The sequence below is a fragment of the Heterocephalus glaber genome, unplaced genomic scaffold (assembly GCF_053883595.1).
Source record: "Heterocephalus glaber isolate CG9 unplaced genomic scaffold, H.glaber_assembly_v1.0 deba00001689, whole genome shotgun sequence".
NCBI lineage: Eukaryota > Metazoa > Chordata > Mammalia > Rodentia > Bathyergidae > Heterocephalus > Heterocephalus glaber.
In genome coordinates this window covers 2731167-2747077 of record NW_028258414.1, presented here as the reverse complement: position 1 = coordinate 2747077, position 15911 = coordinate 2731167, and the positions used below count along the sequence as shown (strand labels likewise).

General features: G+C 46.7%; 2 protein-coding genes across 3 annotated transcripts in view; both read left to right on the top strand.

Moving 5' to 3' along the window:
• The window catches only part of LOC110344147 (uncharacterized), a 40830-nt gene extending 36697 nt beyond the window's left edge, over positions 1–4133 (top strand). The window contains exons 5-6 of the mRNA XM_087199017.1: positions 1205–1329; positions 2379–4133. Coding sequence (XP_087055143.1) covers positions 1205–1329; positions 2379–2453 — 200 coding nt within the window. The 3' untranslated portion in view covers positions 2454–4133. The remainder of the gene's footprint in view (positions 1–1204; positions 1330–2378) is intronic.
• Positions 4134–8047: 3914 nt separating this feature from the next.
• Positions 8048–15911, top strand: part of Myo1e (myosin IE) — a 184260-nt gene continuing 176396 nt past the window's right edge. For both annotated transcript variants that reach the window (XM_004855726.3, XM_021237149.2), the window contains exon 1: positions 8048–8361. In XM_004855726.3, the coding sequence (XP_004855783.1) occupies positions 8359–8361 (3 nt within the window). In that variant the 5' untranslated portion in view covers positions 8048–8358. The remainder of the gene's footprint in view (positions 8362–15911) is intronic.

Sequence of the window (15911 nt, the reverse complement as noted above, 5' to 3'; positions counted from 1 at the left end):
CAGTCTTCACCCAGCTCACATGCACCTCCAAGAAGTCCTCTGTGCTTTCAAAATCGGGACTTGGTGGAGCATGGCAGTCTACGCCTGTCATCCCAACACTCAAGAGGCTGAGGCAGGAGGATCACCTACCTCAAAAAGCAAAACAAAAACAATCATCACTTGCATGACCCTTATTTGGCCGTTTTTTTTTTTTTTTTTTCCATACTGGGGATTGAACTCGGGACCTTGTGCTTTTGAGGCAGGCGGTGGAACCACTGAACTAAATCCCTGGCTCCCAGTCTTTGTATTTCTCGACCACATATAGCAGTATAACCTGCTCAATAATAGTGTGTGTGTGTGTGTGTGTGTGTGTGTATATATATTTTTGGTACTGGGGATCGAACTCAGCACCTTGTGCTTTCAAGGCACGTGACAGCACCACTGAGCTAAATCCCCATCCATATATATATATATATATATATATATATATATATATACATATATTTGAGATTGCGTCTTGCTATGTAGTCCAAGCTGGACTTGAACTCACTATGTACCCCAGGCTGGCCTCAAACTTGTAATCCTCCTGCCTCAGCTTCTTGAGGACTTGGATTTCAGGTGTGTACCACCATTCCTGGCTCCGATAACTATTTAAAAATGTTTTTGAGTAATGCATTTACAGTGCCTTAAAATTCAAGCCAATTAAACACCTGTGGGTGTATGCTCTTGTACTCTCTTAATCACATCCCACTTCCACAGCTCACAAACACTTCTGTGGGTTTGTTGTGTCTTCTAGAGAGTTTCTTCATGCAAATGTAGATGCCAGTCTATTATTTCTCCATCTCTGTTTCTTTCTTCCTGTGCTGGGGATTGAACCCAGGGCCTCACATACACTGGAACTTGCTAGGCAAGCACTCCACCACTGGGCTATGCACCCCAGCACCATCTGTTTTCTTACACAGAAGGTAGGTAAATACATACAGTCTTCTGTGCTTTATTCTATTTAATTTATCAATACATCTTGGGAATATTCCATATTGGATCCGAGAGGAACTTCTCATTCTGTCTTGAAAGCTTTGTAAAATTTAGAGATTTCTATTACCGGCATCTCCTAGTGTATTTATCCAGTTCCACTAATGATGGGCATTTGGGTCAGCTGTGATGCGTGGGGGACATATGCCGACTGGTGTCCTGTGTGCGTAACTCTGGATATGTTCTCTAGCAGCAGATGGAGGGGTCAGAGATCAAAGCACTTGTAATGTTCAGAGAGAAAGTGCCAAGTTGCTTGCTGTAGAGATTCCAGCGATTCATACTCCCACCGGAAATATACCAGCAGCCACCCACAGAGAGGTGAGAAGAGAGCAAAGGCTCAGCACTGGGCACACAAAGCCGCCGCGCGAGGTAGCACCTGCCTGTGGTCTCAGCTGCTGGGGAACTGGAGGCAAGAGGATTGCTTGAGCCAGGAGTTCAAGCCAGCTTGAGCAACGTTCAAGACCCTGCACTAAAAAGCAGAAGCTAAAGAAATAGTTACTAATAAAATGTTTGCATGAGAGCTATCAGGGCCGGTGATTGAGCTCAGTGGTTCCGTTGCCTGCCTCCCAAGCACAGGGACCCGAGTTTGATCCCCAGTACCAAAAAAGAGTTATCAGAGCTGGGACACTATTTTAGGGCAAATTTATAGTTTGGATTTGTGATAGCTGTGTGGCATTTTCATGGGTTATAATGCACCTTTTTTTTTTTTTTTTTTTGCTACCAGGGATCAAACTCGGGACTTTGGGCTTGCAAGGCAGGCACCAGAACCACTGAGCTCAATCCCTGGCCCAATAATGCACCTTTTGATCAGTCCACTTGGGTCCATAAGATCATAATATTGCCCATTTCCAGCCATTTTATACTATTTGGAACAAAACTGTGCTGCCTGAAGCTCTAGAAGTTTACAGGTGTCATGGCTGTTTTCCGAATCACATTCTTGGTCAAGCACACAATTTGTTACTGTGACTTTATGGAAGCATTTCTCACATTGTGCTTGGCTTTCTTTTGGGACTTCCAAGAAGTTAGTATGGAAAAAGGCAGAGGTGATCTTCTGCAGCCCTTGCCCTTCGTGTCGTCACTTTTCCACAGGAAGGACAGTAACCAGAGAAGAGCCTCCCTTGTGCAGAGGGCCGTGGAAGTGGGCTCAGCGGTGTCTTCCTTTGTGTTCTGTCCCTTCCGGACTCATGGACATGTGTCTTTTTTTTTTTTTTTTTTGTACCAGGGATCGAACTTGGGTCCTCGCACTTGTGCAACAGGCAGTGAAACCACTAAGCTAAATCCCTGGCCCTGGGCATGTGTGTCTTTAAGAATCTTTTTATTTTTTCCCCCAAAACAACTCATGTTCTTTTTCCTCCTATTCCTAAAAGAAACTAAACCAGAGCAACAGATCCCAGGAGGAAAAGGTTTCTAGCAATGGAGGCCATAGCTTCAAAAATAAATAAAGGGAGAATTGTGGAAACACAGAAGTCTTGGGCCACAGATTGTATCCGTGACAACATGGTCCCCAGGGACCTGTGCGACAGTGAGTGTTTACAGTGGTGACCTTAAATCTTCCAGCGAAGTCTGCTTGACATTCAGCATATTTTCAGAAGGCAATGAAGCGTGCTGTTTACCTCAGCCAAACTTTCCTCCATGCTAAAAAATAAAGTTTTGGTGCTTGTACAAGGCAAGTTTAATTCACTGATTTTGTTATTTTTCAGTGTCTCAAATGCATGTATGAATTGATGAGTGCCTTGGCTTATTCCAGCAAAGATGGAAAGTGATTTATAAGAATATAGAAAAAGCGAACAAGAAGGTAAAACGGAAAGTGAAGAGGAAGAAGCAAACCAAGGTGTCGACATGAAGTTGACCCAAGAGATGCATTTTCTGCAAAGCTACTGTGTGTAGACCACTGCATTCCTGCTGAGTACTGCTCATTATTTGATCAGGTGTCAATCTGGGGAGGGCTGGTGGTGTAGCTCCGTGGCAGCAGACTCAATATCTTCAATTAGATAGCAGCATATTAGGGGGGGAACAAGGTTTAAAGATGAGCTAACCTCTCATGCAAATGTAACATATTTTGTTCTATTTCCATGGTGCTGGGGATCGAACCGGGGCCTCATGCATGCTAAGTACATGCTGTACCACTGTGCTACATCCAGCTCCCAAATGCAATCCTCATATCCTACTTAAAAAGCAGTAATTTTTCCAGGAGCTTGTTTGGAGAGGCTTACGGGGTTCTCAGCAGGTTTGTTCCTATTCCTGTAGAAGGGAAGTTTTCTCCTGAAGGATATTTGTCTATAGGGAAAGAGTTTGGGCTTTGGAGTCATGCAAATGTGTGGATTTGATCAGGGTACCCGAGAAATGGTGTGGGAGAGTTCTCTGAAGCTTTTTCAACATGGTTTCTTTACTGCAAGTGGAGCTAACAGGCGTGTATGGAAGATTGAGAAACAGACTGGACATTAAGCACTTAGTTTAGCAGCTGATACCTAGCAAAATTAATACACCATGCCCATTATGATAGAAACTGGGATTGTCCAGGACATTTCACGTTTATATGACACAAGTCTCTGTTTCATTAGTGTCTTGTTCAAGTTTCTAGCCTAATTTTCCTACCCACAAATTTTACTTAACTTCATTGTTGTGAATGTGTTCAGAATTTCATTATGAGAAAATTCACATGAAAACTAGTTTTATTGCCTGGTATTATTTTCTTGCTGATTGTTTCCCAGCATGTGCAAATGGTATTTTCGTTTTCATTGATATATTTAAACGGGAAACTATATTTGTATCCATCGTGATTTCTTCTTTTCATTCATCCCCAGATACATTGTTAATCACCCCAGGGTGTGTACAAAGTCTCATCTGAATAGCTCCATCATGTGTTTAGAGTAAGTTTTACAGTTATAAAAGTTGCTTCCACTTCATAGCCACTGTGGCCTTGAATAAGAATAAATATCCATAGCCAGGCATGGTGGTGCACACCTGTTACCACAGCACTTGGGAGGCTGAGGCAGGAAGATTGCCATGAGTTTGAGGTCAGCATGGGCTACATACTGAGTTCAAGGTCAACATGAACTGCATAACGAGGAGACCCTATCTCAAGAAACAACAACAAAAAAATCTCCAGGCCTGGAAGGATAGCTCAGTGGTCAAGTACCTGCTTAACATGTACAAGGCTGGGGTTCACTCTCCAGCACAAAAATAAAATAAGATTAAAAAATTGAAACATTTAAAAATCACCAAAACAAAGACCATATTATGGAGTCCTCTGAAAATACATTCAAACCAGGGAAATCGGGAAAGTACCTATTTTGCAAGGTGAGTGGTTTTTGTTGTGTGTTTATGGTACTGGGGATTGAAAGCGGGAAGCACTGAGCTGCAACCCCAGCCCTTTTTATTTCGAGATAGGGTTTCACTGTGTTGTCAGCCTGGTCTCAGACTTGTGACCCTCTTGCCTCAGTCTCCTGAGTAGCTGGGGTTAGGTGTGCCACAATGCCTGGCAAAGGCGAAGATTTTTAAAAATATAACTTGGCCAAAATTCTAGGGTGATCATAGCATTTATCATTCCAAGTAGGACTCTGGGGGAATGAAAACGAGGTGCATGCGGGAAGCTCACTGAAAGCTGGGTGCATGCCTGTAGTCCCAACACTGGAGAGGCTGAGACAGGAGGATTGCTCCAGGCCAGGAGGCCAAGCCCAGCCTGAGCAACACAGTGAGACTTCACCTTGAAAAAGAGAGCTTGAGGGCCGGGGATTTAGCTCAGTGGTTCCACTGTCTGCCTTACAAGGGAAAGGTCCCGAGTTTGATCCCTAGTACCAAAAAAAAAAAGAGAGAGAGAGAGAGAGGAAGGTCATTGAGAAAAAGACACAAACCAAGACTCCCGAAGGTAATCAGGACTTACAGTCCCCCTAGCCAAAACTGAAATACAGCTCCCTAAACTGGGGAGGTGGTTCACGAGATTACAGGCTGCATCACATGATACTATACAATCCTGTTCCACATTCAAACTGTGAATTAGTGGGTTCTGTTTTGAGAAACCAAGCGGAGCCCCTGCTTTTAGCATTAGGCTCAGTTCTAATCTGTCTGCTTCAAGAAAAGTACAGTGAGGCCGGGGATTTAGCTCAGTGGTTTGGCCGCCTGCTGTGTAAGCTCAAGGACCCGAGTTCAATCCCCAGTACCAAAAAAAAGAGAAAAGTACAGTGATAGGCAAAGACCCAGAGACACTAGATGAGGTGTGGCTCCTAATGTTCTGGCAGACGTGGCAGTGGGGAGAATTCTGTGAGAGCTCTGAACTCACTGTGAAGGGAAAGGCACACAGAGAGCCTCACAATGCTGCATCCAATCTCACCCAGGGCCCTGGGTGAGACTTCCTAGCCTAGCTCATACTGGATGGGGGACGGGACAAAGGGCTCACAGCTGGTGACCATCTTCACACACACTGCACTTTACACTCACATCAGCCTACTGTACACAGAAGAGAACTGAAACTTGGGGAAATCAGGATGTCACAGGTAGGGTGGGGACGTAGCTCAGTGGCAGAGCACTTGCCTATTGTGCATGGGACCCTCAGTTCAAATCCCAGCACCACAAAAACAAACAGAAAATGATCTCACAGAGCTGGTTAAATGGAAAAGCCAGACTTCAAATTCATAAAAATTTATATATATTATATATATAATTTATTAATCTTTATATACAAAATATATAATCTGAAAGGGATTATAGTATAAAATCATGAAAAGTGATCATAAGCGTGTAGCCTCATCAAAGTCTCACTTATTAAAACTGGGATCATCTCTTGAAATCGGAAAGAGATTATTAGGGCAAATAAAAGTAAAATTTCTTTTTTCTTTGGTGGTAGTGGGAATGGAACCCAGTGCCTCACACATGCTAGGAAAGTGCTCTACCGCTGAGCTCTAGCCACAGTCCTTTTAATTTTACTTTGAGACAAAGTCTTGCTAAACTGTCCAGGCTGGCCTTGAACATGTGATCCTCCTGCCTCAGCCTCCTGTGGACCTCCCTGTGACTTTTATTTATTTACCTGAGATAGTATCTATTTAGCTCAGGCGGGCCTCTAACTCATGATCCTCCTGCCTCAACCTCTTGAAGCCTGGCCCCTCCAGCCCCCATCATTTGAGATTTAAAAAAATTTTTTTTAAATGTTTTAGCTGGGCATGATTACCATGCCTGTAATCCGTGCATTTAAGAGGCTGAGACAGGAGGATCACAAGTTTGAGGTCACCCTGGACTACTTGCAAGACCCTGTCTCAAAAAAACAAACAACAACAACAAAACCTTAAACGATAATGCAAGTGACAAATGGCTGCAAGGTAGTTTTCAATAAATCCAAGATCGGCAGACTATCAGTGGATTATTAAGAGAGGGTTCAGTGTTTTGTGTATCCTTGAATCAAACGTGGGCACAAAAGCTTGAAGCCCATGTCAGTCCAGCTCCTAATCAGGGCTGACCATGACTCTGACAGTATGCCACTTCCAACCTGAGTGGTGTTTCTTGTCTTACTAGAAAGCTCCGATCCTCCTTTAGGAAATCTGTTCATGACTTCCGAAGACACGAGAGTAGTATTTGGAGGCTGACAGCCCCAGTAAGATCTGGAGTCCCATGTACCCTTGGGCCGTGCCGAAGAAGCAGCAATGCTTAAGTCCCATGCTAGTTCCTTTCTCTTTCCCCTACCAATTGCTGCCCCGTGGATCTTCTGCCCTGAACAGAGTTCCCAGTATAGCAGGTCCTTGCACAAAACTAGTGGCACACGTTATTACTGTTTTATTTGTCTGTTTTTTTGAGACAGGGTCTTGCTGTGTTGCCAAGCTGACCTCAAACTCCTAGGGTCACGCGACCCTCAGGCTCCCGAGTGTCTGGGACTACAGGTGCATACCACCATGCCCAGTTAATGCTTTTCAATTTGTCATCTGTCTCCCCACTTCTAAAACCGCAAGCTCAGCAAGGACCAGTTGTGTCTCTGGTGTGGCCCGTGTCCCATGGTGGGCATTCAGTTACATTTGTTTCTCTGCGTAAGTGAATAATAACTAAAATGATTTGATTTGTTTCCAGTTTAAAAAACATATAATTCACATGCTATAAAAAATGTGTATCTCAGGAGTTTTAGTATATTCCCGAAGTTTTATAACCATGACCATTGTCTCATTTCAGAACAATTTCCTTGCCTCAGTAAGAACCCATACCCATTAGCAATTACTCCCTCCCTGGAGCACGTGGCGACAGGTAGCCCATTCATTGTGCGGCTCCAGCACATTGATTGTTTTACCCTTTCTGGGCAAGGTGATGTTAAGAAAGTTCCTTCCCAACTCTATGATCTAGTATTCAAGTAGGAGGTGACCGCCCAGCTCCAGAAAGTGTCCAAATCTTACCTTCCAGGTTCTAGGACAGCCCCAGGTGACATCCTCAGGCTTTTACACAGTAAAATCAGACCCCCTACCCTACTTCCCCACCCGGGTACTGCTCGCCCACCTGACTTCTGGCACTGGGACGCGGTCCGATGTTCTGCGTGCTGGCAGGCAGGGCTGCCCGCGCCGGGGTGCGCCTTCTCCCCGCCTCTACCTGCGCGCCTTCGCCCATAACACCCCCTCTCCGGGCTTCCTTTGTTTCCCAAGGAAATCCAGGTAAAAGGAGGGGACGGGGAAGATATTTTTGCCTTTCCTCACAATCCAGACTTAGGAAAGAAAAAGGATTTTCTTGGGCTGCTGCCAGGACGCTGATCTTTATGCTGATAAAAGATCTCCTTTACAAAAATAAAAAATTTAAAAAGCTTCTAGCAAAGTCTGGCGACATAGGTCCGGGCGCTGGCCCTGCGTCTCCCGCAGCTGCTGCCCTGGCGGCCGGGTAGCCGTGTCCCCGCAGCCCGGGGAGCGCGGACTACAGGACCCAGAGGGCCCCGGCTCTCCGACCGCTCCGCGTTGTTGGCCGCGCCGGCTTCCCCGAGCGGTGACGCTGCGCCCCGCGCGCTGATTGGCCGGGCGCGCGCCGACTTCTCCATTTATGGCCAGGCCGCCGGGTCGGGCCGAGCGCAGCCGAGCAGCCGAGCGCGCGGCGGGGAGCGCCGCGGGGACCTGGGCGCAGCGCGGAGCTGGGCGCCCGACGCCGGGCCGAGCGCACCGGTGCCCGATCGTGCGCCGCGCCTGCCGAGCCCGGGTGCCGCCCTCACCTAGCGCCGACCCCCGTGCATAGGGTCTCCCCTGGGTTCCCATTGGCTCTTGTGAGCGCTTGGGTGTCGGGAGCCTGATTTTGGCGACTGGAACCAACTTTTGAAGTTCGCCCCGAGACTGCGGTCCAGTCCCGGCTCGCTCGCACACAGGCGGCAGGGCCGGCCGGGCGGAGGCGCGGGTCACCATGGTGAGTCTGGCCGGGCCGGGCCGGGCGGGGGCCGGGGCGCGGGGCTCCCCGCTCTGCGTCGCCGGGGTTGGGGGAGAGGATCAAGGGGCCGAGGAAAACTTTCCTTCAAGTCCCCAAACTTTCCGTGGCCGGTCGCGGCGGCTGCCGGCTGTCCGGGCGACGGGGGCACATCTGTCCCCTGGGGCGCAGGTGAGGCCGCACCTGGCGGGGCGCTCGGGGCCACCTGGCCGACGACCAGACCCTGCCCGCGCACGGCCGGGACTCCGGGTTCGCGCGCAGCGGCGTTCACCAGTGCAGGGGTCCTCGGCTGGCTCCCCGGTTAGCACCTGGGGCGCAGGGACGCGGCCGCCTCGCTCGTCTGTGACTCTCTTGCTCCCTTGCGATCGCAGCCCAGCCGCACCCCCCTCCCGCCCCATTAACCTCAGCCACAGCCCTCCGGCTCCCGGGTGGTGTCGTTTTCCTTCTGAGACACAAAAGCACGAACTCTTGTTTTCAAGAGATTGGCAACCCTTCAGAAGAGAGGGGGGAAAAGTTCTACAAGGTTTCCTAGTTTCCACCCTTGCTTTTTTTTTTTTTCTCCTTTCCCCAAATACTCCCGCCCAGGTGGATGAACGCGTCCTCTTCTAGGTCGGGGGTGTTTAGGCTCTGTGAAAGTGAAGCTAAGGGAAAAGATACCCGGCAGGGCGCTCTCTGAGAACCCCTGACCCGCCCGACCAGTCTGCCGGAAGAGCAAGAGCCCAGGGCACCGACTCCCCAGCCCAGACGCGGCCTTGGACCCAGCGCTCAGTATGAGAAAACTCAAAAAACAAACAAAACCTTTAAAGGACATTCTTGACCAGACCTTTTACTTTTTACATAGTCCAAAATTATGTCACCTTTGCTCCATCTGAGAGAAAACTTATCTGTAAATAAACTTATTCCTCCAGTTTTGAGGGTTAAGAAGTCAGCCTGCTCCATGTTATTTTTTGAAGTCTACAGAAAACCATTTACGTTGGGCGTGCTTTCAGTGGAGTGACTGAGTTGGGCACCTGGCCACCACAGTGGTCCTAGCTCTTTAAAACTGCTGTATTTTCTGCGGTTCAATATTTCTAAAAAAAAGGAAGGAAAGAAGGAAGGAAGGAAAGATGTTTGTATCAAGAGCTTAAGGAATCTTACCAAATTTAATTACTGGAGTGGTACCTTGAGAAAGTTAACTCTCCCTTCTTAAACTCGTTCTTGCTGAGCAGACTGAAAAGTAATCCAGGATGGCTGATTTTGGAGACCTGGAAACTCCATGGTCAGTTTGCCTGCACAGCTGTTGAATTAAATGTTTGGTGGAATGGATGCAGAAGAGTCCTACCTGAGGCCTTGCCAGAACCGACTTACTGCAGGACAGGTGTGACTTACCTGTCCACGGGCTCCCTGCCGTCCACACAGATGGGCATGTTTTGGGCGCCAGGAGACTATCTGCCATCAGACATGGTTCTTGAGGCCACAGTTCCCTGGCGGAAGAGTTGAAACAGCTGGCTATCCTGAAATCGGGGCTGTGCCCTTGATAGATCTCCCAGATCCACTGTAATTTGGCCAAAATTAAATGAATCGTTTCTTCCCTGACTTGAAAAGTTCTCTTCATTAGATACTGCTGCTGCCTTACAAGGGAGCACGAACGTCTTACATAATTAGAAATCCCTGTTATAATCTTATATGAGAGCCGGGGATTTAGCTCAGTGGTTCTGCTGCCTGCCTTGCAAGCACAAAGTCCTGAGTTCGATCCCTGTACCAAAAAAAAAATCTTATATGAGTCCATGGAGCCAAATGAAGCTTCATTTTGTGTCCCACACCTGTATGGACCTGCCTGCTTGTATCTCTCAGCTTCTCCGAACCGGAAGGGAAGGGATGATTCCATCCACGGGTGTGGCCAAGAGTTAGCAGGAGCACAGGTCCTTGTAGGACGAACACCTATGCCATGGACATGTGTGTGTGGTCTTTGAGGAAGTTTGGTAGCACAGAAAGGCTCTCCATTTGTACCCAAGGCCTTAGCTAGACTTAGTTGTGACTCATACTCAAGACTGTCCTTTCTGACTCATGAACACAATGTACAGTAGTTCACTTCATATCGTTCTCCTGAAAACCCAATTTGAGACACTTGTTCCTCTTGGGAAAACCAAGAACATTAACAGGTAATAGTTGACTCTGTTTCCTTAGTAGACTTAACGAAGTTTTTTAAAAAACATCTCTGCACACCTTCACAATTTGGTGAGTGTTTAGGAGGAGACAGATGTCCCCTTGGCTTTAATTGATAGCAGAATACACCTAAGTTTCCTTTGTAAAATCTGGCTTTTCTCATCAACTGCAAAGGAAGATCTCCTTGTATGGCCATGACCAGTTTGGGTGGCTAGGTGGACAGAAACTCTTGTCTTTAGGTCTGGTGTGTGCTCTGGACCCAGAAATTGTGATTCTTAAGATCTCTGAACTAAATATGCAGAAATATTTGAGGAAATTTGAATTGGCCGTTACCTCAGAAAATGTCCAAAATTTGTTCCCTTTTCCTTGAGTATTACTTGTGAGTAGGTGGCAGATACTATGCGTGGAAATGCATAAGAAGAGACATACAAAGTTAGAAATCTGGGGGCCGGGGCTTTAGCTCAGTGGTTCTGCCACCTGCCTTGCAAGCACAAGGTCCCGAGTTTGATCCCTGGTACCAAAACAAAGTTAGAAATCTTGTGGATCACTGACCACAGGTAGATGGATTCCTTAGGGTGGAGGCCAAGGTATATTTTGAAAGCCTGGAATCCATTTCAAAAATGGCTGTTGGGAAGATAACCTAGTTCATTTCCACTGATTAGTTTATCAGATTGCTAGAGGTCCTCTGGCTGAAACAAAAGAATCCAACAGAATCAAATGGGAAAGGAATTGGGTGAAGCACAGATGTTTTGTTGATGACAGGGAGATTAGAAAAAGCTCTGTAGCCCAAGATACCTCCCTGGGGCAAGTGTGAGTGGACTGTCCTTGGAGGAAATGTTTGGCCAACCCAGGGCTTGCTCTCTTTGGAAAGAAGCCGAGTGGGGCAGCAGGCAGAGATGGAAAATGTGGGAGACTTTTGCAGAAGGTGAAAGCACCTCGTCAGTGGTTTAGCTGGGGGTTACAGCTTTATCAGTGGTGTAAATTTTGTGGGTGGAGGCCAGGATACAATCTGATGGGGGAGGCTGGTGTTTAGAAAGTAAATGCAGAACACTCACCCTAGGCCATGGCTACGCTGACCATATTACCAGACTGCCTTGTTCTGCCAAAGAAGCCAGAAAGCCAGATATTTGTGCTAGATCTGCCAATGTTTAAACGTCTCCTGATGTCACTTAAAGGCCACATTCATCTGTAGGTCAGCTGTCTGTAGCCAGGACTGTAAACCTCCATGTGGTGTCCTATGGACCTCTGAGGTTCCCCCCGCCCTGCCACAGCATGGCCCTCTAAATTTAAGCCACATCCACAGACATGGCAGTGGCTCTTACTGACACAGCCTCACTTCTCACTGCACCTCCCTAAAGCGGGGGAGTTGAATGGTATTTTCCATGCATAGAATCTCTAAGGTACCAAAGCAGAGAAAATCTTCATCTAGCTTCTGGTACTTGAAATTCTCCACACCCCGTGAAGCCAGCTCCCCATCCTTAGGCCTGGGCAGCAGTGACCAGCAGCGAGCATTTTATGACTTGGAATATTTCAGACTCTTTGCTCTCGTAGCCGGAGTTAGCATGGCTGAGATCACATGAGACTAAATGAAAGGAACAACATGAAGTACTTTGCATTTCCTGATGAGATGAGGACTAGAGATCATAGTTGGTAACAGCTTGTGAAAGCTCCTTTCATCAGCTTCAACCTATAGATATAATTTGAAACCTCTATGCAAGGGCAAGGTATTATGCCCAGTGTGATGGCACAGCTTAGTTCCAGCTTCTAGGAAGGCTGAGACAGGAGGGTCACTTGAGCTCAACAGTTCAAGACCAGCTTGGGCAACACAATGAGACTTTATCTAAAAAACAAAACAAAAAACCTACAACTGCAGTGTACTTTGAATATATAAAAACTATGATTTTGCAAGTTTGAGTATTCTACTTTTTTTTTTTTAATAAAGATACAATAGTTTGTGTTTTTACTGTTGTGATGAAAAGCTTAAAATTTGTGTGTTTATTGCAGTGCTGGGGTTTGAACCCAGGGGCCTTGCTTATGCTAGGCAAGTGCTCTACTATGGAGCTACAACTTAGCCCCTAATATTTTTATTTTTTCCTTACTTGGACTTGGTGTTTGCAGAGCAAATAAAGGGTTAAAGGTTAAATACCAAAGGTATTAAAAATAAACATCTCTGCCCTACAAGCACATTCTGTAATAATGGTAAACATTGTGTTTTGAATTTCAAATTCAGAATTTATTTTGGCAGAGACAGAGGTTTTTGCGATCCTAATGGAGCGTTTGTGTCTCTCCTTTTAACATATTTTTTTGACAGTCACCCTTGAGAGAAAAATCTGAAAAACCTTCTCTGAAATAATTATATTACTGTGACAAGCCATAGAACGCATACTGTGTGTCTGAGTGAACTTGACCTTCCCTTCTGAGTCGCCACCATGGGAACCTCATTGCCATTGTTCAGAGCACTTTTGCAATGGTTGTTTATGAGCTCCATAAGAAAATCTGTTTTCTTCTTACTTCCTTTCTGACCTAAAACATTAGCCACCCATCTTACTCACCAGACTTAGCACCAGCCCCTTTCAGCTGTTTTTAAAAATTACATTCTGCCTCACAGGAGGAAAAAGTAGCCCTGTTGAGGATGTGCAGTATCATGGAGAGCAAGCTATAGAGGACAAAAAGGAAGTCCCTCTTTCTGGCAACTAAGTATAGGAACTGTCCTGGTGGGTGGGGTCTGCACTGTCTTGGGTGTCAGCATCTGATGTGTGTTAAGAATTTGTTCATGGGGCTGGGGATTTAGCTCAGTGGTTTCACCGCCTGCCGCACAAGCACAAGGACCCGAGTTCAATCCCTGGTACCTAAAAAAAAAAAAAAAAAAAGAATTCGTTCATGTATTTGGTTAGTCAGTTTGCCATCACTGTGACCCAGTACCTACCATAAACAGCTTAAAGGAGGAAAGATTTATTTTGGCTCACAGTTTCAGAGGTTTCAGTCCATGGTCATCTGTCTCCCTTGCTTTTAGGCCTGTGCCAAAGGAGAAACATCATGGAAGAAGGGCATGGTGGGAGAAAACTGCTCACTTCCTGGCAGCCAGGAAGCAGAGAGTAGGAAAGAGCTAGATAGGAAGGGCTGGAGATCACCCATAATCTCCAGGTTCATGTCCCCATGATCCACCCCTTTCAACTAAGCCCTACTTTCCTAATTGCCCTTATCACCCAGTAATGCCATTTAATTATGATCTCATCTATGTATTAATCCACTGATGAACTGAGAGCTGTCATAATTTAATTACTTTCCAAGAGCCCCACCTCTGAACTCATGAGACTTTCAGGATACTTTTTCAATATAAACTATAAAATTACTTGTAATCATAAACTACATTATAGAAACATACACTGCATGACTTCCTAGCCAGGTCTAAAGGGGTTAAATGACTTCTGAAGACTCAGAGCTAGTTTATAGTGAAGCTGGTAGCAGAGTTTTCTGATCTCAGTCTAATAAGACTTTTCTCACCAAATGAGGATGGATTAGAGTTTGTTTCTTTAAGAGTCTAGACATGAGCGGGTAGTTTGCTGGGACCATTCAAGAAGGCCTGCTTGTAGATGGAAGGTTGTTACTTATTTTTGATTTATTACTATGTCAATATCAATTCTAAAAGACGATAAAAAATAAACTTAGAAGAATTCATCGTAATACCATTATTTGCCAACACAATAATTATTTTTATGCCTTTGGGTTTCTTTCCAATCCAAACACACATTGCTTTTATGTAGTTGTAATTATGAGGCAACTATATAATCTGTGCTCTGCATTTTTCCCCTTGTTTTCTACACCCTTCTCCTTGGTAAGCATATTTATCATATTTTGGTGGCAGGATAATCCCATGTAGCCCGATTGCCCAACCTGAGCCCTAACTGTACAGAGATAGATGTTCAGGTGTGTTTTGAGAGGAGCGTTCCCCCTTGAGCATGGTATAGCTGCTGTGGTGAGTAATGGGTTGTTCAGCCTTCTGTGGCGTCCGTGACATGGATCCCCTTTTTAGTGTCGAGTTGGAGAAGGATGGGCAAGTTTGATGTGCACACCCCACACCCCTAGGCCCTGACCCAAAAGTGTGTACTGGGTCAGGAAGGCTCACTTGGTGCCCCTGCTAATGGATGGCTTAAGAGAGGACCTTCTGTACTCTCTGTGTGTCTCAGCTGAGAGATGCTTCAGGGATGACAGCTCTCAGTACAGTGCTGGGGTGAGGACTGGCAGAGCTCAGTGGCTGGTGAGAGGAGAGGATGAGATAGAAGCTTAGTCCCTGGGGTGAAGTTTCACTGGTCCAGCAGGCTTTGCAGGATGCTAGTGCTTGCCAGTTATGCCTCCTGCCCTTGACCACCAGGTCCTATGGCCTTTGATGTGGCCGAGGGTGGGCTTGTGACCCTTGATGGTTGGGAGGGACCACTTGAGGGTTGAGTTGCTGCTGCTCTCCTTACTGTGTGAATTTGCACCTAGCTGGCTCAGGGATAAAGTCCCCGGCATCTAGGGTACAGAATCGGCTGTCTTCCTGCTCTTTGGGGGAGCACATCTGGTGCTGCCATCCAGATCGGCCTTTATCAGGAGCAGGCCCAGTAGCTGGTGCCTGCTGCCTCTGCTCCTCAGCTGGCTCTTTGGCTTCCTCTTTGCCTTTGGACCTCATCCAAGATGATGGCAGGGTGGGCAGGAGAGCCACCCAGGTCGAGGTGGGAGCATTTTTCTACCTTCCTCTGCCACTCTTCCTCCTCCTTCTCCTGTTTCTTCATTCACAGGCAGCGCCGCCACAGGAAGTGGATGTGGGCCTGCTGCTCATTCAGGTCTTCGAGCTCCTGCTGGTTCTTCAGAATCTCCAACTCCAACTTGGACTCCTTGGTCCCATTCTCCAGCACCTTCACTGCTCAACCCCTTCTGCCCTCTCCTTCGGCACCCTCTTCTGCAGGAATTTCTTGGCCTGGAAGCATGTTGAAGCTGAACCTCAGAGGGGTGGCATCTGTGTTTTTGTTTTTTCAGACAGTCTGTGTGTCGCTCAAGCTGATCTTGAATGTGCCATCCTCCTGCCTCAGGCTCCCAAGTGCTGGGATTACAGGTGTGCACCACCACGACTAGCTCAGGGTCAGTCTTGAAGGTGGTCTCTGCCAGGCAGCAAGTGCACTAGATGTAGAGGCAGAAGATGGGCAGATCCAGATGTGCCTCATTCTGCACTGTCTCTTGGCGAGTGTTGAACTTCTTCCCATTGTGGATGTGCTGTCTGTGTCTCACCTTATGTCGAAAGGGGCCATCAACTGGACCAGGTACTGCAAATCCCTGGGTGGTTTGCTTTTGGGTATCCTTGAGTGATCATGTCAGACCAGTAGAATTTGTTTAAAACCTTTCACACCTAT